Source organism: Pieris rapae, chromosome 14, assembly GCF_905147795.1.
Source record: "Pieris rapae chromosome 14, ilPieRapa1.1, whole genome shotgun sequence".
Taxonomy (NCBI): domain Eukaryota; kingdom Metazoa; phylum Arthropoda; class Insecta; order Lepidoptera; family Pieridae; genus Pieris; species Pieris rapae.
The window spans coordinates 6,595,757-6,623,555 of NC_059522.1; the positions used below are offsets into that span (position 1 = coordinate 6,595,757).

Below are 27,799 nucleotides of genomic sequence, written 5' to 3' on the forward strand. Positions count from 1 at the left end.
GCCAATACGTAGTAAATAATAAACAAGATTGCGTCTGGGAGGACATTAGCTGATATCAACGGAAATGTGAACGTTTAACGTTTGTTCCGCTCTCCAACTTCCGGTAACAAAGCCGTAGAGATTCTAGACTTGTAAACAAGTCAACGATAAACCATTTACGAGTCAAAACTCAATTTACGATGGAAAATTTCCAAACGAAACTTTACGTTTAATTTTAATATACAGACAGAGAAATGCTCGGTATAAAATTGTGTGTTAACTTACGGCTGACGGTAACGCGATTGATTCGACATACATACGCGTCGGAGACAAAAATTTGTGTAATCGTTGCAGAATGTTTTTGAATATAGTGACTAACATTACAATTTAACAACCGAATTGTGTGAATTCTGATTTATACTTGTAAATTAATTAAATCCATCTCTTAATCGGGATTTAACCTAACTCTAGATTGAGACTGAAATATTTTCATTTTGTGTTACTTATTTTATATCTCTTAAATGAACTTTTGCTTGATTTTATAAGCTCAAGTTTAGAATATATGCATAATTTCCAATGTAATTTACGGTAAATGCCGCTTGTAATTAAACGAGTATGAGCCTTGTTTGACACCTTATTTAATATTATGATGATCTAAAAGAACTTTTGGTACATCTATATTTTTTATAGTCTATGTTGTTATATAGATACACTTCCTAAAACTTAACAAAGTTGCAATTCTTTTAATAATAAATCTGATAAAATTCTTCGTAATTCTTTCGTAAAAGGACAGTCAGTTAAGTCTCTTCCAGAAAACAACGACTCTTTGCTTTCAACTCCGAGTATTGGAGCGGCAACGCGCTACCAATCGACTGCATCTGACCTAACAATATTCAAATTCGGTCCGTATTGCGTCGTCGTAAACACAAATTTCGTTTGAAGTGTCTTATCTCAGCGTCAATACATTTTAGGGAATTTTCAATCGTATCCTAATAGAATATGGTTGATTTCTGTTTGTGTTCCATCGAATCATTCAAATAGGCTTTCTTTGTATATTCCCAAACGATTTTCAACTGCCGCAAGTTTGTGATTGAGCCAATTTGAAAAATACGTAGCATTTAGATTGCAGTGAAACTCGTTGTTTGAGTAACCTAAATCTATGAAACTGAATTTTGTATCTCCATTGCAATTTGCATAAACTTCTATTTGCCTTGATAACGAGTAACGAATTTCGTAAACATTAAATACAAGTAATTCGATTTCTCTCCAATATTGCTTACAAGATTTACGCAGTCAGTAATTGTGGTAATTTGTAGATCGGTTTTCTTATATGCCTAAAAATGACGTGTTTTAAACTCTTGCTAAAAAAAATCATTTCAATATTTTATTTATACGAAGCAAAAGGTATATAATTGCCTGAAGTTTCGAATATATCGTTTTATGTTAATATTTCGTAGTAAATACAGAACACATAATGATTAAAAATACTTAGCACTTTAGGAAAACTGAACAGTGTCAGAAAGAACTGTGTGTAAGTGTTATTTTATCTTACTGTTATGATAAACCCTTCTTTTCTAGTGATCAAATATTCCATATAATAGATAAAACAATCGACTATAGAAGCCCATCTATGAGGTATAAATAACAAGGGATGCGAAAATGGGCATCATATAAAAATTATAACCCTTAATATACCGGTGTATAGTCGAATTTACCGCGTATTGGTCTAAAGGACAGGCGTAAGATATTTGAATATTTTATAGATAATCAATGATATTTACAAACATCGCTTAACATTACTTTGAACGTGATTCTCTCTCCTCTTTTTTTCTCTTATTTTCGAATACTCAGAGATCAAAATCATCTATAATATTTTATTCTACTAGCCACCGCCTGAGCTGCTCATAACAAGTGTCTTTATGGGTATCATTCTTATTTTTTAAAACAAGACAACACGTTTGCATGTTTTTGTATTTATCGCGTTCATATAAATAGACACTAGATTATTTCAACATTGGGATAATTACTAGGTATTTATTAATTATTATAATGACTTCTGCTGTTCTTGCAGCTGTAGCAGATAACTGAGAGCAAGGAACTGAGGAGAAGTTAATTTACTTGGGTCACAGATCCAGCATTTATAGTAAATAATTTAAAGAAAAAGTTTTAATTATGTTTTATTTTTATTTTTACATATAGATGTTACAGGTGAAAAATTTAAATTTAGAATAACGCTTCACTGTATAACAGGCACCACACGTAAAAAATAAATAATTGCTGACGGGTCGGAGAGCAGCACTTTTATCTTTACGCGGACGATACGCGTTCGGGAATTTTGGAATTGCGATTTTTGCTTTTTATCTGTGGCCATGTCTCCTGTTAATGAAATAGTGGCTGGTTAAGGTTTTATCTGACAGGCAGTAAACGAGCATCTGCCATACTTACCTACTTAAATAAATCGAAAGAAAATTTTAAATTAATATACATGTTCCAAATTCAAACCAATAAAAAAGTTTAAAAAAAAAATATATTTTCATTTATGTAACAGAACTTAAGCCTGGGTCGTATATGTTTTGTTTGTGTATGGAATGTATTAATTTTATCTTTGTCTTACTAGTATAAAGGAATTTTTACTGTGGTTGCAAAGGTAGTTTGTATTTTTTTCCCTTATTTAATGTTACAATTTTAAGCAATAAAAAATCTTGGAGTTTAGTGCTAACCACTAGCTGCCACATAAAACACGGAAAAACCTTTTTCAGGAAATCAAAAAAAGTTACAAGAGTTTTCATACTTTCTATTTGTGTTATATAAGTGTAATTTACTGATGGCACCATAACGTGTAAATTATATGACTTTATAATGCGAACTGAAAATTTTCTTTTTCTTTTATCTCTGACAATAAAGTGTTTTACAAAGCTACCTAATCCAGGAATACATATTTCAACATCTATTAGGGCAAATAAACATTCCATATATACTTAACCCCAATAGTCTTAGCCTTATTCAAAATCAAACCCAGATAGTTTTTATATGCACCCAAATATAAAAACCATTTTTCGCTTGTTGGCTGAGTATAGCGAATCAGGAAGTATCTCAAATGCGGACGTTAAGTGGTCTTCTGTTTACACTTTCATCCACTCAAATCCATTTTTATTCCACTCCAAACAAACATTAGACAGAGATTCCAAATACTTTCCATGGTTTTCCTTAATGTCACTCGTGTGAAAGTGTGATGCCCCAGGATGATTTGACGCGGTTAATGTATTTCTGCGGTCAGGCAAACAAAACTTTTTAATGCAACAAAGGTTTAGTTATAAATGTAAAATTATTTTACTGAAAGCAAGAATAATACTATAGAATTTATGTGTAGCTTAACGTTTTTATACTATTACTAAAATTCTATTTTTTTTATAGAGCAGGGGCAAACGGGCAGGAGGCTCACCTGATGTTAAGTGATACCGCCGCCCATGGACACTCTCGATTGTAGAGGGCTCGCGAGTGTGTTGCCGGCCTTTTAAGAATTTGCACGCTCTTTTCATGAAAGACCCTAAGTGGAATTGGTTCGCAAATACTTCAGTGGGCAGCTGGTTCCACAAAGTGGTGGTGCGCGGCAAAAACTGCCTTAAAAAACGCGCAGATGTGGAACGGCGGATGTCGAGGTGATACAATATACATAATAAATAATCATTTCGAATATCTTTAATCTTTAATTTAATCGATAATGAAAAACACATTTTTTTTATATATAATATATTATATACATACTATAAATATTACAAATATTAAAAAAAACCCTAATGAGGAAAATAATCGTAAAAGTAATGAAAGTATTAAAAATGCTACCCTTTTTAACTTTCAAGCAAATTTTTATAAAAGGAATATGATAATTCCAAGGCCGTAAGAGATGCGATGGCCATATAAGAGTAGGAAAATTATTAGCGAATCTATGATATTACATGATCAAAGTGACATTGTAAGTGTAATATGTATCTCTAGCAACGTGTCAAATAATTCAGATTTGCAGCGAATAGGTCCCGTCCCACAAGAAGAACTTACCTACCGACAGCATATAGTATATATAGTTTATATATAATAGCCACATAATCAGCCATCATCTTTATACCTGTATATAATAAAGTAGAGATAAAAAATATTATTATTGAAAAAATTAAGTACATTTTGGGCTCCGTAGTTTTGTTAGAAAGGAATTTATTACCACTTTTTCCTATAAAACTTAACTGCAAAAAGCTCTTCTCAAAATCGAGATTGTTTTAAAATGTCTTTCATTTATTCCATTATTAAAAGTTTATTAGTCTTCTACAACTGACACAAATTGACATGCGTGAGGTTCTATGAAAAATGTTTTTGCTAAGACAACGGTTTTAACAAAAAACATTCTTCATATAAAAGCTAAAATGCTACAAAAAACTACCGGGAACCGATCAAGAATCACTCTAATTAAACGGCTGAACCTCTATATGAAACATTTTGGACGCAACTAGATGGTTGCGGCTTGATTTTATTTGAAGTAATTTCTTTGACGTCGAGTGGCGCTCGCTCGGGTTGCCTTTGCTAAATCATAGATCGCTGCCTCTCACTTAATAGTTATTACTCTGTGTAATTTTATTCCCTTTTAGTAAAAAGGAATTTTAACGTTTTTTTAAAGTGGTTTACTCAGTTTTTGCCTGAAAAAGATATTTTAATGATTTTTCCTTTTAAAAACTTTCAAGTTTCTACGAAGCTTGTAATGTTATCGAGAGTTTATCTACTTATTATATTCAAGTGTATTTATTGTTAGTTTAAATCGCCCCTTAATGTTCAAAAATATTTGACTTGAAAAGCTCGCAAAGCGTCTTCGAAACTGTTCAAGTGAGTAGTTATTTGTAGCTTGGTATTATCAAAGTTCTTTATAAATTAACGCAGTTAAAGTATTTACTTATGAAAGGTGAAAACGTGGTTGAAGAAGCCGAAATTTTCATGATATGTCTTAGAATCCTCGTAAACCCAAAATAGAGTAATATTTCTAGGTCGAGAATAAATATTTTTTTAAAGCAATCTTGTATTTCAACCTGACTCCATTTGGGAATAGACACCTCTCGGTTTTAAGATATGTGTGTTGACCACTAAGTGACGTGATATAAAAAAATTTCACCAAAATTTCGATATAAATCTTGCTACAGCTCGAGCTGCAGTCTCTTGAATATCTCATTGTTTAGTTTTTTAAATAACTTTATGTATTTTGTATTTCTGCACTTCTTGCTTGCCTTAGCTATTTTTTTTTACAGGCAGTATTATAAATCCGCAACTTCTTTGAAGCTCATGTGTACCACAAACATTGTCTAAGATATTAGTTCTATATTCAAAATAGAACACAGTACACAAGCATTACGTAATGAAATTATGTATGAGCATTATCCAGGTACACGGTCAGTACATGCGTGGAACTAATGCCGCAATATACAGAGCGGTAACGATCTCCGATCCCTATTTGTACCACATCATTTTGGCATATTAGTTTAGAGATATCAAAATATGTACCCATGGATAAACTTTCTTTAAACAATAGAAACACACATAATTCATTGTATTCCTTAGAAATGCTAGTAATGATAATAAAAAAAATAAAATAAATCAGTGGCGCTACAACCTCTTTAGGTCCTGGCCTCAGATTTCTGAATCTGTTACATGATCATTTTTAAATCTAATAGGCAAGTAGGTGATCAGCCTCTAGTGCCTGACACACGTCGTCGACTTTTTGAGTCTAAGACATGTCGGTTTTCACGATGTTATTCCTTCACCATTCGAGCAAATGTTAAATGCGCACATAGAATATATAAAATCCACTGGTGCACAGCCGTGGAGCGAACCTACGACCTCAGGTAAGAGAGTCGAACGCTGAAGCCACTAGGCCAATAGTGCTCTTTTACCAATTTCTAATATATATTTGTGTCATAATAGTCATTACCAGGTTAATATAAGACCTTTTTGGGGTACACCTAATGCTACGTTATTGTGTTTCTTAGTCTGTAGCAATTATTGTTTCGAAACTGACCCAAGATGTGGGCGGTAACTCAATCTCGGATATAACCCGTAATATAATTAAACCTAATATTATCTCTAATTCTGAATCCACCTAACATACCGTACTCTATCTACGTATTCTGTGTAAGTGGACCATGGAGAGTGTTCTGAAGAGATTTTTGGGTCGATCTCTCTGCCTCGTTTGGTACGAGCCGTATTAATTCAAAATTTCATCAGCATCACCTAATATAATAAGAAGTCTTCCACAATCCGCTTCACGAGACACTTTTTTTACCGAACTCAAAGCCATAGTCAAAAATCATTTATTCATATACGTAACACACAAATTTATGAACGTCAAAAGAAATATACATTAAATGCTACTAATTTTACATTTACTGCCAGTTCTCAAATCAAGGGCCTACAATGGCAGAGAAGAGCTGGCAATTAACTCTCCGCCACTCTTTTTAATCGCCATTTTTTTTTTGTTTTACAGTGAACTGTGGATTCACTCCCGATGTGGATCTTCCCTGGGACATACGACCTCCAATTCTTTGAAGAGAGAGTATACTCCTCCCTCAAACGCCGACAACGCACCCACTGAAATGAGTGTCATGGGCTGCGATGCCTGCCCTTTTTGGACGTAGGCTCGCTTTCCTCTAATAATATAAAAACAACTGTATTTTTTATATACAGAGGAGAGAAAACCGGCTCATCTCATTTATTTGAGACACATATAGTTTAATCGGAGAGTACCTGTTAAATTCACTTACTTAAACTTGGTAGACAGTAAAAATATCCATATTTTTTTATGAAATAGTAGGCAAACGGACATGGCTCACGTGATATTAAGGTATACCGCCGCCCATGGACACTCAATTTGCCAGAAGGTTGCATTGGCGGCCTTTTGGCAATGGTACGCTCTTCCTTGAGGGACCCAAAGTCGAAATGGTTTGGTTTAATCCATAGTTCCAAACCGTTTCACACATGTATCGGTATAAATTTTCTTGTCAATGTTGAACATTTATTGCGCTATATAAAGCTCGTCTTAGTACCAGAGCTTACAACTTTGCATACATCAAGTCTCATCTTTATGCGACCGCATAATTTACTTGCATTTCTACCTAAGTACTATTTACTATATAGCTTTAATGTAAATTCTTAGGCCAACGTTGGCTGACATTATAACAGTCCACATTGTTTAAAAAATGAATTGTCAACGTAGCTAGTAATGTAGGTAGGACATATTCCTTTAATTAGTATAATCTTTAAGGAAACTAATAACAATTTTAGTTGAAGATTGTCTTTTCCTTGATATAATGTTTCGAGGGATCATAAATTGTGTAATATTATTGTAAATTATACCAATATAAATAGATTCCAGCGATAACAGAACACGATCCTAAGAGCAATTGCAAAAGCACCATGTATATAACCAACGACAAAGTTCACGAACACCTTCAAATGAGAACAATCAAAGAGAAACTCCGGAGACTGACAGCTCGGATAATCGGTCACCCGAACGAACTTGCCCGCCAACTTACCATAGAACAGTATAAGAGACGACTAAGACGTCACTTTATTATAGAGTTAGAAGACCGACTGTAGCTCTAGACAATGTATAAGTAGATGCTTCCAATGGGAAGCCATTCCACATAACAGCAACATAGCACAGATTTGTACATAGCCTTATTGCCAATACGCCCAAAAAAAGTATTATCATAACTGTCAAATATGAAAACGAGGACGAATAGATTGACTGGCCGAACTGTAATTTTCCTGACGTTATGAAAACTATATGCAGTAAAAGGGTTTAAAATTATAAAGGGCAAATACTACGTTACAGTCTTTATGATTGACATCAGTCAGAGTTGAAAAAGGACATTGATCAATCGTCATTGATTTATCGTCGTTTATAGGTCTTATTCGCACTGGGCCGTTTTGTGTCTGTTTCAGTGTTTATTAATATTAGCATGTTTGCATAATTATGCATTACGCTTTCTACATTTTCTTTACTTTCTACGAGGTTCTTATGCTGACACTGGAATATTATAATCGTTTTTTTCTTCAGTCGAGAAGAGATTTCTGAAGGTCGTGTCAGTGGCTCCGCCAAACCACTTGTGCCTGGGAGATGTTAAGGCCTGTAAGGGTTGACAGGTGGTTGTACTTGATCGGTCCAGTGAGTAAAAGATCAAGGTCTGGTACCCTACAATCTGCCACTCAAGTCAAGTTACAAGACATCAAAGTCAAAGTCAAAATTTATTTATTCATATAGGTAACACAATGAATGTCAAAAAAAAGAAATATTAAATGAATCTAATTTTACATTTACTGCCAGTTCTCAAATCAAGGGCGTAGAACGGAAGAGAAGAACTGGCAATAAGCTCTCCGCCACTCTGTTTAATCGCCAAGTTTTTTTTACACAATGTTTGAAGGAGCTGCAACCACTACACGATGTTCCATATGACATCTAGAGTCCGTCCGTCATCCGTGAGTGTCCAGACAGTTTATTTCTTTTGCTGCCCAGAAATAATTGTTATCGCATAAAGATAAATATTGACACACTTATAAGTCTATTATAAATGTTTACCTTGCCTTAAATAGCATATTAAATAATAAATATGTTTAAACCACCTGACAATATCACACACGGAAACTTATATCACAAGAACAAAGCCTGCTGAAGCACGTACTATTATATAATTTCCTGATAATGTTCCGCAGTTCGCCCGTTCTTTCTAAACTAAATAAAAGTATAAATTGTGATTCCAGCCAAGACTCCCCAGTTGTGGTCAAGTTGTTATGTTGCCAGGTACACTTGCCAATATTACCAGTTTATAGCTGTGGGGACGCGTTATATTTTACAATTAGTTTAATAAACGACCTAATACTTGCGGCAAAGATCGCGGATGTTTTAAAGGCATTCTTTTCTAGTGTTTTAACTCTTTTTTTAATTGTATATTTTGCAGGCTAAATAAAACTGCCAACCCAGTTTTAACAGCGCAGCGGACAATCGTTTTCTGTAAGTAAATTTAAATATGTCTACCTACATTTTTGTTGCTGTTTTTGTTTTGTAAATTTTATATACGTACCTACATCTGTGCGTTTTAATAATAATTATTAATCTTAGTTTATAATGTTTTCTCAGTAAGCGAATTTTTTTACATAATCCATATGAGAAATAAAGTTATTCTAACCTTAAATATAGTTTATTACAATAGATAAGATAACTTTATCATTACTTCCAAATGTATTGCATTAATTATCACTATATAACAGGTCATTTGTAAACAATGGCAAAGGATGTAAAGACACCTGTAATCTTGGCTGGATTGGCTAAGACACGCGTATGAACGTACCCATATTGTATTGGAACGTTCATACATACGCCTCATTTGATTTATGTTCTACTGAAACTAAAAATAAAAATAAAACCTTCATACAAGATTAACATTCAATACAAGATTTTAACTTCTAACAGTTTTCAATTATCTTTGTAATGATAGCATTCGATTATAGATCAATAAGAATGAGAAAAATATATTGTAGATATCGTATATATGTATAGTATCGTGTATATGTAATTGTGTATGGTACATTCACAATTATATGATATTAAAATTATTCAAAATTATTAATGAGTAAGAGACTTAAGTTTAATATAATTATTATAATTTTCTTTCTCCAGAGTTTACAACAAATTTAAGATCAGAACTTTACTATTAGTGAGACAAAACCAGATAAACAAATAGTTGTACACGAGGTGCACGTACATTGCGCATTGTACTTTTTATGAGTATTTTTTAAAATTAATTTTACAATAATATCGCTTATCATGAATTGTCCTAATTAATAGTTTTAATACTAGTATAACATTTTATTCTATCTAACAAAGCAGCGAAAATAAACGAGGCACCATTAATCTCTCTTAGTGCTAGATTTTCATTTATAGCCCAACTATCACCCCCTTCCCCCCCGTTTTGTATAGTGATATACGTTTCAGCCCGACTCGTAATTACAGGTGTAATTTTCTAATTTATCTTCTAATAATAGCAAATTTAAACATTTAACATTGATAGTAGGACTCAGTGGCGTATTCTGCGCAAGACGACTTCTATGCGACATATTGTTCGGTGAAACAGTAACAGTAAAAGAAAATACATAAATGTATTTTCTTTTACGCATGGGACTGCATTTTGATCTGTTTTTTTTTGTCCAGTTTTTGTCAGTATGGTGGATCACTTGAAAAATTGTAAATATCTGATGCGATGGTAAGCATACAGCTGTCTGCTCTCTTACCCCATTTCATAAAAAAGCGACGGTAAAAAATGCCTCCTATCTCATTTTCCCCTACGTTAAATCTTATGAATTTATGTTTCTGTCTCTTTTTACTGTCACTTTTTCCATTGCATCCGGTTTGAAATTACGATTCTAAAGAAGTTTATCTATCTATCTCATTTTCTCCCACGTTAAATCTTATGAATATGTTTCTGTCTCTTTTTACTGTCGCTTTTCCGTTGCATCCGGTTTGAAATCACATCGATTCTAAAGAAGTTTCACTTCAAAAACCAGGCTTTAGCCCAGCAATTTTCATAAATAGTGAATCCGGTTATTTTTTTAATTCCAAAAAGTCCTAGTTTCTAGTAGTTGCTATCTGTCGTCGGTAGGTATCGTTTTAACTCAACAATGTTGTACAAACATTGAGCGTTGGGGGAGTACTGCGGTATAATAGACTTCCACAAAATATAAAAAAAAACATATGTGCAATTCACACATGGTAGAAGTGAAACCTTCAAAAACAATTTTTTTATTATTAATCATATATAAATTAATCATTTTCCATTATCTAAATGTGTGTGTTCTTTTATAACAGTATATTTTAATGATAAATTTTAATTTATAAGTTTAATATAAATTTTTAATTTTGCAAAAACTAAAACATCGAAAGTTTGAAATTCGATCAAATGAAAAAGCGGCAGTAAAGAGAGGCTGTTTAATGCCTGCTATCTCATTTTCTCCCACGGTAAATGTTATGAATTAATGTTTCTGTTTCTTTTTACTGTCGCTTTTTCAATTGCATCCGGTTTGTAATTACGATTCTTAAGAAGTTTATCTATCTATCTCATTTTCTCCCACGTCAAATCTTATGAATATATGTTTCTGTCTCTTTTTACTGTCGCTTTTCCGTTGCATTCAGTTTGAAATCACAACGATTCTAAAGAAGTTTCACTTCAATAAGTGCGGGCAGCCTAGCAATATTTAAATTAAGATTAAAAGAGCATCTATTGAGTGATCCCAATCTACGGAAATGAAAGTTCATCCAAGTTCTAAAAAGTTTTTTTTTTTCAAAATATAACGTTAGCATAGTGTTCTCGTGTAAGCGACTAATGTCTATTATGAGAATAAATGTCTTTAATCCTTAGTAACGAAGCAAACGAACCGAAACCAATAGGCCAACTGAACTTCTAAACAAAAGAATTAATTTCACCAAAGCATTTTGTTAAAAATACTTCACTTAAGTATCAAAACAAGAGAAACATTTCAAATCTCACTTCTAAACGGCTTATGTAAATACGCTGCATAATATATGGCGGCAAATAGCCGTATGGCTATAAAAGAACATAAAACTCGTACGAATAACCAACAAATCTGACGCGTCTATCCCAAAATTCCCTGAGGCGCTAAAAAATTCACACAATGCTGCCAATGCTTGTACGGAATAAAAATCAAGATAAGTCCAGTTATAGATGGTATGTAATAAGCCAGTTCTCAAAGGAATCGCTTAATATGATTTGCTTGGAAATTCTTTGAACTTTTTTCCACTGGTCTGCCTAGAGATGATATGAAATTGGATAGGAATTATGCGAATGTAATCAAACCAAAATATGATTTACCGCCGGTCTGAGCGTGATATTAGTAAATATATTGTGTTAGTAATATGTAATCTGCTTAGTAAAAATGTAATGTAAGACAAATATGCGAAGTTTAGTAGTACCACCATTATACCATATTCGTGCAAGTAAATCATGAAAACTTCCGGGTTGAATTTTAAGGTTATTAATTTTCTTAAAGTAAGATGATTAATAGTGTGTTTTAATAACATATTTTTGTGAAGTCCTTTCATTTGTTCAACCGCGGCTTAAATATAAAAATTATGTCAAGTGATTGAATTTCTTGACAATTTGCTGTTTTTTTTTTTGCATTTTTTGTTTTTCTGGTTGCTGATCTAATTTAACATATTTTTATTATTTTTGGTTTTATAATACTATAAACTGTAATATTATAAACTGTAATTGTTTTATTTTTATCTTACACGCTGTTTTATTGTTTTTATATACTACTAATAAAAAAACGATAAAACAGCTATAGATATACAGTAAAAAAAACATTTCATAGCAGCGATTTGTCTTAATAATGTATGAGTAATTAATGAAAATTTCTCCGAAATCATTCAATAGCTGAAAACATTAAAGGAATTATAAAAATTCATCAGACAAATTAGCGTTTAGGTTGAATTAGAAATACCTGTTTATGAAAATGGAATTTTAAGCAAGGCTTCTTGAACGAGGGCATTCACCTCACCTTACTTGACCTCATATGCATTTTGAATAACGTGAAATCATTTTATGAGGCTTAGTGGCTTTTGTAGCTCCTGAATTCGAGCTCCAAAAGTTTAGGTCATCCTAATCTTAGATCTACCTTATGTATGGGAATTTTAAATGCGCACTCGACTATTGAATTCAACGGTCATATTAAAAATTTATTTTGTAATTTCACTTTATATTGAACAATAATTGGACAAAAATGCAATGGCGATTGTGGTGGATAAATGAACGAAAAGGAACGATGTTTTGGACTATTTCTGTATAAGACAAAAATGTAATTATTTATTTTTTTAAGTTGCACAATTAGGATTCCTCACAATTAAGATTGAATTGCATATATAATAACTACAGACTAAATCAATGAAACAGATTAAATAAATCGTAGATCTCTTCCAACGGTCAAGTGATATTCGAAGAAGCCATATGACTTGTTTTAAAATAGTATTTTTTTATGTTTTCATACATAAAAATTATTAGTAATAATGTGGCACCCAGTCTCAATACGTCTCTGTTATACCTCGAATAAACCACAGTTTATATGCTCGTAGTTCTTACAAAATAATCATAATAAAGCACGTGCAACTAACCCGGCTTATGTAAATGTTGTTACATAATTTCTATGCTTTATAACTTTTATTTATAATTCCATACTTTCATATGAAATAATATGTTTACGTGTATGTATAAGTTCCCCGAGTCCTGATTTTCCACCTATGTATAATATATGTTTCTATGTAATTTAGATTTTCTTACATTAAGAAAACTTTGATATCTGCAACTCTAGGCGACAACTACCTACTTGACAACATATTTAAATAAATTAAATAACCAGTAATTTTAAATAAAGTCTTCTATGGCATTCTATCGCAAGGTAAGATAAAAGCAGTAATTTAGGGTTGTTACTAACCTTACTTAACCTAAGGTAACCTTTTTTTTATAGAACTGGGGGCAAACGGGCAGGAGGCTCGCCTGATGTTAAGTGATACCGCCGCCCATGGACACTCGTGAGAGTGTATATAACCTAAAGGTAATTACTTCAAAAGAAACATTTCAGGGCAGATCAGATAACGTTATTATATTTTTTTTCGACCACATAACCGAATATTATAATTTACGGAAGTTCACAATGTCGAATTGAGAAAGATCTGGAAATTTCTGGCCCTTACCCGAGAAGAGGTTCCGACCGTAAGTCGTAACTTTAGGACGGTCACCAGAAACCTGGGAAGATAAAATAATAACGATAGCGGGGAATGATTGGAAAATAGTAGCGAAGATGAGAGACTAATCGAAGAATTTGTAGGAGGCCTTTAAAGTCGGAAGTCGTATACTATACTCGAATATAGGCTATTTTTATTATATAAATTTTATTTTAACCAATCAAAGGACTTTTTTATTATTATTATATACCTGTAAATCTGTTTTAGACTATAATACTTTAAAAATACTGCTCGTATTATGTTTCCTTGTATAATGATGTTGCTAATTCAATTTCTCTTCCCTTGTTGCGCCGTTGCAAATAGACTAAAACGTTTTAGGTTATAAATAACTTACAGGACTTGTAGCATGTGAAATGTGTATAAAATTATACGGGTTTGATAAAAAACAGCGTTGTTGCCGGTATGCAGTGTGAGTTATGACTTATTATATAATTAATTAAATGATCTTGAATTAGATTATCGTGATTCATGTGCACTTTACTTTTTGTTTTTCAAGTATCCTGTATTTTAGTTTAATTTATTTTTTGTTCCGGATTTAGTTTCTTCTTAATAACAATATGTAACTATTTTTGCACTTCTTGCCTACTTTATGTAATTTTATACATTTTCTTCACACTTCGTTACTCACAGTGGTTTTACACTCACCTTTTCATTTAAATATGTTCAATTCTTGTATTGTAATGTGTGTAGAAAATTTAGTTTGTGTGTTTAGTTAGTGTTAATAAATGAATAAAATAAAAAATAAATTATGTATTAGCTTATTGCTTTTAATTCAATAAGAGAAGTACCAATGTACATCTAGCCCATTGTTATGATTTTAATGATCGTACAATATTAGCAGATTCATCAAACATTCCCGTACAATAAGCGATTACAATCACTGAGGCGCTACGGATGAGGTAAGCACAGAATTCGAAGCACGCCTTATTGGTCTTTAATCAGAGATTTCTAGGCCTAGTACCAATAATCGGTTCCTATATGCTATACCTAGGTAACACTGGGAATGTTTAGAATTGGCCAGTTAGAAACATTGATAATGAAAACTTTTTGAATTTCAATTTTAGAACTCTTTGGTAACCTTATGTAATATATTGCATTATTTTTTTCTGTAAATTCTATAATCAAATCTAAAACTCTTTTTACAGTTTATGGCTAATCAAATAAAATATAATCAAATAAAACAGGGCTTTATGGCTAACAAACAATATCTTCCAACACAAATGGAGGAACCTGAGATAAATCCTGTATTCCAAAACAAATTTGGAGGTTTATTAAATCTTACAAACAAATTATCGAACTTTAATAAGTTACGAGTATCGGGGACCTCAGAGATCGAAGGGAATATTATTTATTAGCGAATTAATAATTAATTTCAACCGTCGCTTTGTAACTTTAGGAATTAATAAATGTAATTTCAAGTTAAAATGAAGGAATGGCCGATATTTGATGTTGAGTTTGGAAGCTTCTACCTCGGTTCCGATATCTTGTTACTTTCTTATAATGTAGGATCCTCTTAACATAGCTTATATAACCTTAGCAACTATATCAGCATCTAAGTAAGAATGTTTGAATATTGCTACTTTTTTAGCTTAAATGCTAAAATACCCTCCACAGTTACGAGGGACTCCGTTACTGTACCCTACCCTTCAAACTACCCTACAATATTTTTCCCCAATTAATCTGCATTTGATGTCTTTTTTAAGCTTTTACAGTTAGCAAGCCGTTAGTTAAAAGTGTAAAAACTAATACATTAGCACTAAAAGCAACGTCATACGGTCATAGGTTCGAACCCTGACTGTGCACCAGTTGACTTTATATGTATCTGTGCATTTAAGACTTGACTCGGTAAAGAAAAACATCGTTATGAAACCGGCATTTAAACCAAAAATAGACTGAGTTTCATATAAATACTTACCTACTAGAAAAAACAAATGCTCAAGAAGCAAATACAGGGAGCGCCACGGGTTTTTTCTATATAAATATTATGAAGATCGATACTTCATCATACTTGATTAGAGAAACAATTTTATGAGTTGAAATTCCAATTACCCAGATTGCACACATGGGATTACCTTCATCATACTAGAGTTAAGCAATTTTGAAGTTAATCCCAGACATATCAATACCAAAGTGTCTATTCCACAGTACCTCAACTTGGCATTGCTAACACGAACTAGGTATGCGAAAGAACCTATTTCATTGAATAGTTATGGAAATATATGTTAGGAAATGCTAGGATTATCGAAAATGTTATTTTTATTGATGAGATTTATATTGTTTCTTTGTTAATCGTTCAGATTTCTTCTATTACCTTTAAGAATCATAATTTATTTTGATTAAATGTTTTGTTATTATTGAATTTATTTATAGTTTGGAATGATTGCTTTACGAATAAAACTACGAATATTGAACAACTAATCAGAGCAGAGAAAATGGCGCCACTTTGACTTTGGCAGTGCGTTCAGGTAACGAAAGACAGTTTTGTGACAGCATTGTGGTGATGAGAGTTTGGACCTAATTGGGTCTAGTAGATTTAGAAAGAGATTGGGTCTCTGAACTGTGTGTTATAATTTCAGTGTAATTTGTAATGCTAATAGAAATCAATCTAAATTACGAAATTAAATATTGTACGATAATTATTCGTTTCTTTTGTTCCCACATGCCTAGTAAACCGTCTAAAGACGATGGAGAGATATTTCTTCGACATATATATAAAGTATCTGAAAGAATTTTCGCATTTTTCATAATTAAAGTTGAAGTGGAGACCGCATTGCCCTTCTAATTATTTAAATTCCCAAGCGTATTGTATATATTAAGCAAAGTTTTAAAAGAAATAACGTAAGTAAGAGTTTTCTTGTTTATACAAATAAAGAAACTGTATTAATATTTTAATATATTTCAAAACGATTAAAGCTCCTTTTATTTGCTATATTTTCTGTGATTTATATGATATACGAGAAAGCCGAAATTATAGAATATATTTTAAAATGGGAAAGTGTTATGCGCAATATTCTTAGAGCTCATAAAACGTTTGTCATAGGGTTGTCGCCAAACAATAGTATTTTATATATTTTTATAAAGAATTCAAGAACCAAATAAAGATATTGAGTGTAACTTAGAAGACTCTTTTTCTGAAACATAATTATACCAAGAGAGAAAAACAGACAAACCTTTATTTTAAACCCAACTACGACGCTGAATTTAAATAAAATCACTTTTATTATTGAAGTTTTAAAAGAATATCTCTAGGTAATATCCATGGTACTTTCTAACTGGGGTGTATTTTGATTCAAATTGTTAAATGTGTCCGCAGCCCTATTATATGAAAATAAGATAATATAACGAGTGTGGAATACCTCTCATAAGTCATGTCCTTATTTGCATTTCAAATAAACATAAAGGCGAGATTTTAAATTCTTTACTGTCGCCATGTAATAGCTATTTAAAAAGGCTGACATATTTAAGATAAATATTTAATATTTAAAAGCCGACAACGCACTCACGATCGCTATGGTGGTGGAAATGTGTGCAGTCCATTCAACACTTGACTTGAGTGTTGCCCCTGCCCGCTTGCCTCCTGCTCTTTACGAAAATATAATATATAATATATAACTATATAAATATAAATATAATAAAATAACAAATGCTCTGTATGGGACAGAATTCGAAGCCTTAAAGATGGAAAACGCTAAACACATATTACCTTTACTCTAAAAGTTTTAATCTTATAGTGCTATCACGCCTACTTTAAAGTTCCAATAGCGATACCAATACGTCGTTTTCGTCGTCGGCGTTCGTCGTAATTCCAATGTGCGTAGCTCTGATGTTACAACCTTGGAATCGCATGGTACGATCTGCATTGATTCTGAGAAGGCGCTGCGTGCCATCTCGAGCATACACAAACGACAGTATCGCTGTCGTTATTATAAGTTACTGGACTCAGCCAGAATTGAAGTTGATAGTTTAGAAACTTTCTACCGTTCCTTCATTCACTTATTCGTTTTAGAATATAGACACCGCATGTACGAATGACCCACTTATTATTCAAACATTGTCACTTATACTAAACAACGAAACAAAAATAGCGAAATCCGATTATGAAATACACAATAAGGCTTACAAAAGGAGAAAAGTTGTAGAAATTCTTTGTAATATGTAAATGGGGCCGGGTAAAGCTACATCGATTTAAAACTTCGCAAAAAACTTATTCGCAAGGTCGCTTACTATTCAATGCGGACTGTTTTTTATTTGAATATTTTCGTAATAGTCTCCGTGGCAGATAGGGAATTTCTCGGTGATACTTGAGGATTCTTACGTCTATAGGATTATAAATGATATCGCCAGATGAGGGAATTTTTATAGAGTTATACATTTATATTAAAAAGTACTTCGAAAATTTTATCCAAATTATACGTATATAAGATAAATTAGCAGTATTATCAAGTGATTGTCACACATTTAATAATAGAATTGAGTGTATAACTTTCTACCTGTGTTGTAATATTTATATTATTTATATAAATATTACAACACAGGTAGAAAGTTATATTTTTATTTAAAATATTCATGTTATTTTAACGTATTGTATTTAAAGAGTAGCGATTAGTAGAGTAGTAAACTTTAGCGATTGTTAAGAGAGATTGTGTGTTCGAATCGTGACTAAAAAATTGTAAACGCAATTAGCACTTGTTTACGGAAAAGGCAGACATCGTGAGAAAAAAACCCGAAAATCTGACATGTGTCAGCCCAGACTAATCACGATCTATTTAATAAAAAAGAAAAAAAAGAAACGACTGCAAAGAGGTTGTAGCGGTGTAGAATTTATGTTTACCGTAACAAATACTGTGTTCAATTTTCCGTCCCACCACCGCTTTCCATTGATATGTTATGCAAAGTCAGTGACGCAAGCTAAATCTAGCAAAGATCGAATAAATCGCAGTTCATTTTTCAAAGCGAATCTAAGTTCGGGGAAGCCAGATGAAGCCGATCTTCACGCTAAGCGCATTTCCCCAGCGCTTCGATCAAATTCTCCCAACTTCATACGAATTTTCAATCCACTTTTAGCGAACTAGCATTGAACCGTAATGAACGTCAACACTTTACGAGTTTGGCATTTTTAAAAATACACTGGCGTGACTTTAAAAATACAATTTTAAGTTATAAATACGTAAGTATTGTAAAAGTAATTAATTTTTATTTTTGTTTTCTTTTAATTTTGTGTTTAGTTTATGCTAGAGATACATTAAACAACACTCTTTAGTCTGGATTTTTACGATTTTATCAATTCAGAATTAGTCAAGTATTCGAAACTTCAACGTACAATCAACTCAAATTTTAGTTAAGAGATTTAATTTATATAATAATAAAATAAAAATAACCTACTTTTGTGTATATATAAATTTCAATAACAAAGTCTTATCTCTCAGTCAAATATGAGAAACAAATGTAGGTTAATCAGATTTCTTAAACTTGATATTTTATTAAAATGTGCATACAAAGACTAATTGCGAGATCTGGACCTGAATTCTCGTAGACTCCTTTCAAATGACAATCGCCGAAATTCAGGTGAAAATTTAAAGGAGAAAATCTTTGTTCTGAATAGAAAGCCTTATTAGCGCGACCCAGCTTCGAAGCTTGAAGTAATCATTTCGGTCACATTAAACCAACTAGCTAGCCTTGTTAAAACATTTATCTTATTCCCAAATTGAAAGAAAAACATTTTTTTTCTCATTATAGACATTTGTGTCAAATTATGATTTATCAATCATAATTTTATACTTGGAAAATTGGAATGATAATGGGACTTATAAAAGTAGACTTCTCTAAGTAAGAAGTAGAAGTCTCCAACTAATATTTTTATTGAATTCTCTGTCTTAGAGAGTACGACATACATAATACTTAACAATTATTTAAATTATATACACATATTCAGATAGCGTGGAGCACTGGCACAAATGAATAATAGTCTGTACACTACACGGTCAGCTGCTGCGAACTATGTGCGCCGCCATATTGGCCTTGGCGGCTATGACAAGCGCTTTTCACTTTATCCCTACTCCGCGGCCGACCGTCACGCGACATGCACCACACAGACCAAAAAGTTTGAGACGATGTAATAAAAGTTTCATTTTAAATATGTTTAATTAAAAGAGAAAGTCCACTAGCCTACTAGGATTCTCTGTGATGTCGGTAGCTCTGACATTTGACATTTTAACGGTATCTAACCTAATAATTTCTATATAACATTTTGATTTTTATAATTAAACTACTGTTGTATAATACTTCAGCACAAAACAAGTTGAGAAGACGTTGTTTAAGATTTTTAGTGACTATAATATATATATATATATATATATATATAGAGTATAATGTTTTGAGTTGTTAATGAAAATGTTCTTTTTAAGAAGTGGTAAAAAAAGGACGAGGTTATATACAGTGACGTTATATTTCTGCAACAAAGTGTTAATAAATAAAGTCACACGCTTAAGTCATTAAGCAGTTACTGTTCACGGTAAACAAAAATTGCAAAAATGTAGGATGGTTCATGGTAATCGTCTGAGAGAAGCACTGAGTTTAGAACTCCTTTTCCAACCAACCGTAGAGACCCCAATTTCAGAACACACGGCCATACAATAAATATACCCTCACATAACTTTTATTGAATTAGTATTACGGGAATAAAACAGCTTACTCAGGCCAGATGGTAACAAGGCACAGGAAGGAATTAACAGTTGTATTTTAAAAGTCTCATCGTAATTCGGAGTTTTAGATTGTGGGGTGAAAATTACATTTGATTGTTTATACTTTAAATTATGGTTATATGCGTAGTAATTATTACAACTATAAAACCTAATGTTATGTGTTACTGGCACTCCTAACAGATACAGTGCCTGAGGGCTCGCAAATGTGTTGCCGGCTGTTTAAAAACCACACCATATCCAATATTTTAACCGACATCAAAAACAAAAGCAAGAGGCTAATAATGCCAAGTATTTTTCGATGCCTATCTGGATAATTTCGGAATGTAATGACGTCTTTAAATTAAACTATAATTTATTACTCGAAATAAATTAGTCTATAATCCTAAACTGACGAAAAGATTCTGTGGCAGGTAATGTTTCTTAAGAAGAAAACTATTCAGGGTCGGTGTTTCTGAGTAATAAGTTGTAACGATTCGCGTTAATAGCATCGTGTTAATTAGCGTTCTTAGGTTTTTCTCACAAGCTGAATAGGAAAACTTAATTAGGTATTTATTAAATCAGAAACGTGCGTTAAGTTTTTGCCTTGTGTTAATTTTTTTTATATAACAGGGGACAAACGGGAGGCTCAAATGGTATTAAGTGATATCATGGACAATACCAGGACGGCTCGTGAATTACCAATTGCTGTTTATATGTTCATATATTTGTACCTAATATTATCTTTATCTGAGAGGATATTCAACGACACTTCTCTAATACCTATAGATCTTTATATATGTATTTGTGTCTCTATTGTGTTTTCTATGTCAATAATACTCATTAACTACTTAATATATTCGATGTTGTCAGTAACGTAAAATCAAATCATACGTTAAACAATTACAAATAAAATTAACAATAATACAGCAGCGTTAATGCATTTGTTCATAACTCTTATATATTATATACTAGCAGACTCGGCCAAGCGTTGCTGTGGCTAATTTTTAAGTTATATTACAGAGTAGTAAAGTATTCAAGGGCAACGGTAGGAGAACTTATGTGAAAGGTAGATAGCTTATGTGAAACGATGGTACTTTTAACACAATAAACAAATATTTGCAATGAAATAAAATTGCGACTATAATTAAAGATCTAAGCTATCCTATCTCTTTAGTTGGACCAGACTGCTCACGGTGTGCCAATTTAATTAAAAGTCAGTAGTTTAGGAGTCCATCGCGGACAAACATCGTGACAGGAGATTTATATATATTAAGATTTATATTATCTCTCTATATATCATCTGCCAAGTAATAAATTTTCAGTTTTCGTACATGCTTACGTTGTTTGAGTTAACTGTAGGAGCAAGAAGGTGTACGTATCATTGCTACAACGCTGTGTGCTCTTAACAGATTTATGCCATCGTAACATCCACTAGAGTCTTTTAAAACCTACTGTACAAGTCTGTCCCTGAGCTTTTATTCAAAAAATTAAGTAAGTGATAAGCCTTTTGTGATTCATATCATTGACTTTGTGGAGCTAAAGAATGTGGTTGTGGAATGTGGTTTCCTCACGAGGTAGTTTTAAATGTAAGACAGAAAGTCCACAGTCGTGAATCGAACCTTCGACCAGGAGTATATGAGTACTAAGTAGAAACCTGTCAACGCTGCTCTTGCTCTACTAAATATATTTATAGACATACCCAATCTATGATCTATTGTATCAAAACTGTACTTCAATTATATACTCAAGTTCTCTTGTTCTAAAACATTTTACAGTCAATCATTCTGTCACACAATGGTAACGATAACTTTTATTCCTTTTAAACGGCCTACATGAAAGAAACCCTAAAGAATTTTTCGGAGATAAATCTTTCTACATTCGTCAATCTATGAAACAGACTGGCCAAGGCCGTGTTGAAATATACCTTTTGGTTCTGTGATTTAATACAATCTAAAAAATAAAATGTTAAAAATCATTCACTCTATGTCCAACTAGAGTTTATAATATTTAATAATAATAATTCACTAAAGAAAGGACAAAAGTTTATTAACAACGATTTTAAAGTATATATAAGTAACCTTTATTCCAAGAAAAATCATATAAAAGTTTACTAAGGAAGACAAAGTACTATTTTGTATCTTTAATCAAATAGCTAGTTCACGTTGCATTTCCATAGAGACCCCAAAACTATATACAGTAAGTGGGACAATGGGGAGAAACTGACCTAACCTAACCTATTATCCGTTTAAAATGCTGGAACGAAAAATCTTTTTTCGTAGCAAATGAGGTGTAAAATCGCCCGGGATTGGAGCATAGTATCGGGCCGGCTTTACTTCGACCAATAAATTGTGTAAGATAAACGTGGAAATCGAATTTTATGAATACCATGTTCTACGTAAACTACCTTCCGATATCGCATAAATAACTTTCAATTTGATTTAAAATATATAATGGCACTCCATTTTACGTTCACACATTATATTGTAATGTACGTATATGTATATATATGTGTGCGTATATTTGAATACGAACGTAAAGAAGTTGGTGGGAAAGGTTCACAGAAAAGTCAAAACAGATAGATATCGAGCCTAGAGATAGCTTATATAAAAGTGTGTATTTTGTAAATAGTTCTGGTTTCATGGAATAAATTCGTATAATTTTGTTGTTGCACTAAGCGATGAACAGAGAAATCTCATTATCGAGAGATATAAATAATATTAATTTGACGATTAACGACAAACAAAATGTTTGAACTAGGATTTTGTAGCGTTACAGATTCGTTATATTTCTCATAAAATGACTGAGTTTATATTTGTTTTCCTTTATAGACTTACCTGTATCTTCATTTGTGAGAGCCCTGGTCCTCAAACAGGAACACTTAAAGGTGAGCAAAAGCAGCACTACCAATTTCCCGCCAAAATCCTCCGCCATCTTGTTTATATGCACTCCATCTTATCTTTCCATTTTAAGTCGCATCAGACCATTGTATCTGCTGGAAATATAACATTCAATTACATTTTGGTTAATGTTAATCAAAATATAGATTTTTATTGGAGTTGGACATAGATAAAGATTAGAAATAATAATACGACTATATGTTTTTATCTATCTAGTAAGCATAAGAAAAACCTAACCTATGACAATCACGTCGGAACACAGGCTTCTAATTGCAAGTCGAGCGTTTCCTGTCTTTTCACTCATTTTCTTTGAACAAGTACGCTTACTTCCTGATCCTTCCTGGAAAGTCTATGGGTAGACATAGAAACTTTTTTCCTCAAGAAAAAGAATCAATTTTAATTGGATATATGACATCCGTGGCATTCTGGGCCTAAACAGAAATACAAACTAACTACAACGTATGTGCAATGTAAAATACATCTTGACAACATACTGAAGATGCCAATACAAATCACGAGGTCCAAAGGATTTAAAAGTAAATTTAAAAGAATTAAAAAAAGCAAAAGAATTTCATTCAAGGTAAGTGCAAAAATATTTTCTTAATTTATAATGTTTGTGGTTGCCTGGAAGTAATCGCTCGAAAGCGATAAGGCCGCCAGTTGCTCTCCTTTTCATTTAACTTTGTTGAATTTTTATACTGTAATGTATCGAAGTGTTAATAAATAAATAAAAATATTTTTCTACGTAGATGTAAATCACGTACAATGCTGGAATAAACAGTTATTGGCTGTTGTTTAGTTCTTTTTACTCGGTAACAATCCACCCCACGTACAAACGGTTCATAGAAATCAGTCAAACCTTACATATTTACGCCAAGAATATGTGTCCTAGAAAACCTATAAAGTTACTTTAAATAAAAAGTGCTGTTTACCATTTCAACCTTTCCATGTTCGCATTCAGCATTTCCTCACAATGTGTCCTAACGGTAAAAAAATACATTGTCAGGAAACCGGCTTGCCTTAGACCCAAAAAGTTGACGGCGTGTAGATTGACATTTTTTTACAGAAATCTGAGATACAAACCTTATTAGATTGTAGCGGCACTGATTTATCTGTATAAATAATCCAAGAACAAAATCTAAAGTGAATTGAAACAGACTTCAAAAATAGTTGACCCTATTAGAAAAATGTTATCAAGAAAACTTTATTACTCAAACCCCGGGAGGCTTACACCGTTTCGACTAATTACTTAAGTGCTAGTCAGTGAAAACAAATAAAACTATCTGAAAGCTAGATTAAAATGAAAACAATCTACAGAAACATTTCCACACAAAGTGGGAACGGGTGATATTTCGAGTGATGCTAATACATATTATGATGATATTACGTTAAAACGATAGGTGATTTTATCGCTTTTCTGCAACTTTAAATATGCTTTCTTGCTCTTACAACTTTATCGATATTAATGAAAATATTGATTTACGTTATAACAATCTACCAACAGCAAATAACATTGTTTATCATGCTCTTAATGATGTTTAGGTTTTTATTTAGTTTTAGGTAAAAAAAAAATATTATTTGGGGTTGTTTAATTTTCCCTTGCCATCTAGCTTATCTTCTAATATAAATGAAGTATATGACTATATGTGTAAAAGTCGTCATATTTTCTTGTATAATTTTATGCATACACGTTGTTTTAGAACGAAAAATAAATATATAAGTAGCAAAATATCGTATATTATAAAGCATTCTATATTCAAAGTGTCTACATTAATAGAATTACCATGAAACCTATTATAATTAATTATCTTTAGTTAACTAACCAAGTCCTTTTACAATAAATCATACATTATTACATTGGATATGTTATTACTGTGTACTTAAGATATTGTCGCTAAAAGTAGTTCCTATACCTGTGAAAATAAAGAACTAGGATTTATCTTTTTGTTAATGGTATTTAAAGCAACATATTAGTCTCACTCGCAAGAAGCTTTGTTTTAATACTACGTTTATGAGTAATAGTAAATATTGTCATTTTTAAGACCGTGTATGAATTTTGAGCGATGTTTTGTTCAAGATAGGGGAACGTGATGACATATGCAGGAGGCTTATAACGAGTTAAAAAAATCTTTATTTTATTACAATTTTACATTTACCTTAATTATTTTTTCTTCTGGCTATAAAACAGTAGATATACCCAAAGCACGGGACATTACTGCAATGCTGGTATTACGTCGCAACTATTATGCATGTTTACAATTCACGATGAGCTTGTTAAGAGGGCCAAAGGTCGGTGAACACACTGTAATTATACGGAGTAAAGCAGTACCGGAAAGAATAGTTTCTTTAGTTACTCGTTTTCAAGGTCTTCAATTGTTTAAAAGACTAAAAGAGACTCTCACTGACCTTTTGCAAAACAGCATACAGGTTTAATGGGTTTTTTAATAAACTACAAAATCGCGCCTATATTCCATTTTTTTTATCCAACCAGCATCAGTTCGTACAGCATGTTATATGCTCTATATGGGCTTAAATATCGAGTCATGGCTACGAAAGCGAAGTATTCATAGGCTACGTCGTAGGCATCTCTTTAAAAGGTAGCTAATGTGAGCTTCGTGGTCAGCAACGAAGCATCTAGAGTGGACTATCTGCTTCCACCGGTTTCTGTCCAGCGATTCACTTATGTCGTAGGCACGCCTCGTGCAAATTGGTATTTTATATTAAGAACTTCAGGGTTAAACTAACATTTACTTTATGAATTAGATTTCGTAACGCATCGTAGGAATCAAGCAATTAAATAAATAGTTGCAAGAGCAGGTCAGTTTTTATTCATTGGTATTATCATAATAACTGTGAAAAGGTGATTAAATATAATATAATAAACACAGAGACACCAGCCGTGGTTTTGTATAATTTTGGATAGTTTTTTAGTCATATCTGCTGATGTATATCAAAGCATCGTTCATATATATGATGATTTTATATTATATATTATCTCCTCTCTCTCATCCTCCTCCTCTCTGGCTCATCAGCAACCTAAAAAACGTATGAAGAAATGGTGGTAACTAAAAAAACTAATATAATTTCGATAACAACAGACCTAACCGATTTTTGAGGTAGTTTCTGCTGCGTACGACCTCTGTGGATCCAGTTTCCGACTCACTATTTACGAATTCGAAAATGAAACAATTCGACTTAGGGTCCTTTAAGAACATTTGTTGAGTACAAATTCTATAAGAATTGGTAATTTGGCCTTTTAAAAGCCAGAAACGCACTTGCGACTTATCTGGCATTAGGAGTGTCCATAGGCACTATTACTAAAACAGCAGCAAGAGCAGAACGGTATCACTACACGCCAGATAAGCCACCCTAAGATAAAGAGATTATTTTAAATATGGAAATGAGTAAAAGGCAAAATAAGTAAGGTAGATAAGTCGATATACCGACCGAACGATTAAAACTTTCTGGTAATTTAGCGCCGATTTAACGGCGTGTTAAAATTTAATACACCTTTACATAAAATATGATGGGTGAATGAACTGGCATGAATTTTTGCGAAGTGTCCATTGTGTGGAACGCAAACAGCGCTGCAAATATATGTTAATACCGGCTATCAGGCGCTGACAGCGCTTCTATATTTGCATTGTATTGAATTCGAGCGGGGTATGGCGGCTGTTCAAGCGGAACTTTCAAAAGAATAATATCAGATATAAAATGGTAATATCGACGAGAGGTTTAAGTTCCTTCTAATAACACACGTATTACATTAGGTCTTGATTATGGAACTTATGGAAATAATTAAATGAATGTGCAGTATATGTATTAAGTCGACCCAATCAATCAACCAACTGTAAACAATTATTGGTGTCTAAAGATATTAATTACGTAATTTTTAGCATAGAAAAATTATTTATTGTCTAATAGAGTATTTATTATTTGTATTTTTAAGATGTTACAACTTTAAGTTAAAACAGAATCATTTAGATAAATAAATATCGAATTCGTTACAGAACTACTGAAACAATCGATTATGGAATAATTTGCTTTTTATTATTAGAACATTCAAAATAAATAGTTATATTAGTTAATAAGGCTGTTATTATGAAAATTTAAATTACGCAAACAGTAAACGTTGAGGCGCTGCTCTAGTGACATAAGTGGACTAAAAATAATCTATATATCAAGGCGCACAAATATTTAATAAAATGCCTTCCAGTTTAAAATAAATTAATATAATTATAATTATATGTATTTACAAATTTAAAAAAAATTACACACATTATATGTCTATAAAAATCATAAATTATTAGCATAATTATGTAAGGTACATATTTATACTATTAATTTATATTTACAAAACATAAAAATTCTACCATTTATTTATATTTGAGAACGAGCGC

At 32.3% G+C, this 27,799-nt stretch overlaps 1 protein-coding gene across 5 annotated transcripts in view; it reads right to left on the bottom strand.

Moving 5' to 3' along the window:
• The window catches only part of LOC110997345 (B-cell receptor CD22), a 98,885-nt gene that overhangs the window by 63,816 nt on the left and 7,270 nt on the right, over positions 1-27,799 (bottom strand). For 4 of the 5 annotated variants that reach the window (XR_006750629.1, XM_022265466.2, XM_022265465.2 and 1 more), the window contains exon 2: positions 23,337-23,494. Coding sequence is in view for 4 of the 5 variants with exons in the window: in XM_022265466.2 (XP_022121158.1) it covers positions 23,337-23,433 (97 nt within the window). In the remaining variant the exon portion in view is untranslated. The remainder of the gene's footprint in view (positions 1-23,336; positions 23,495-27,799) is intronic. The other variant, XM_022265464.2, reaches the window with a different exon arrangement.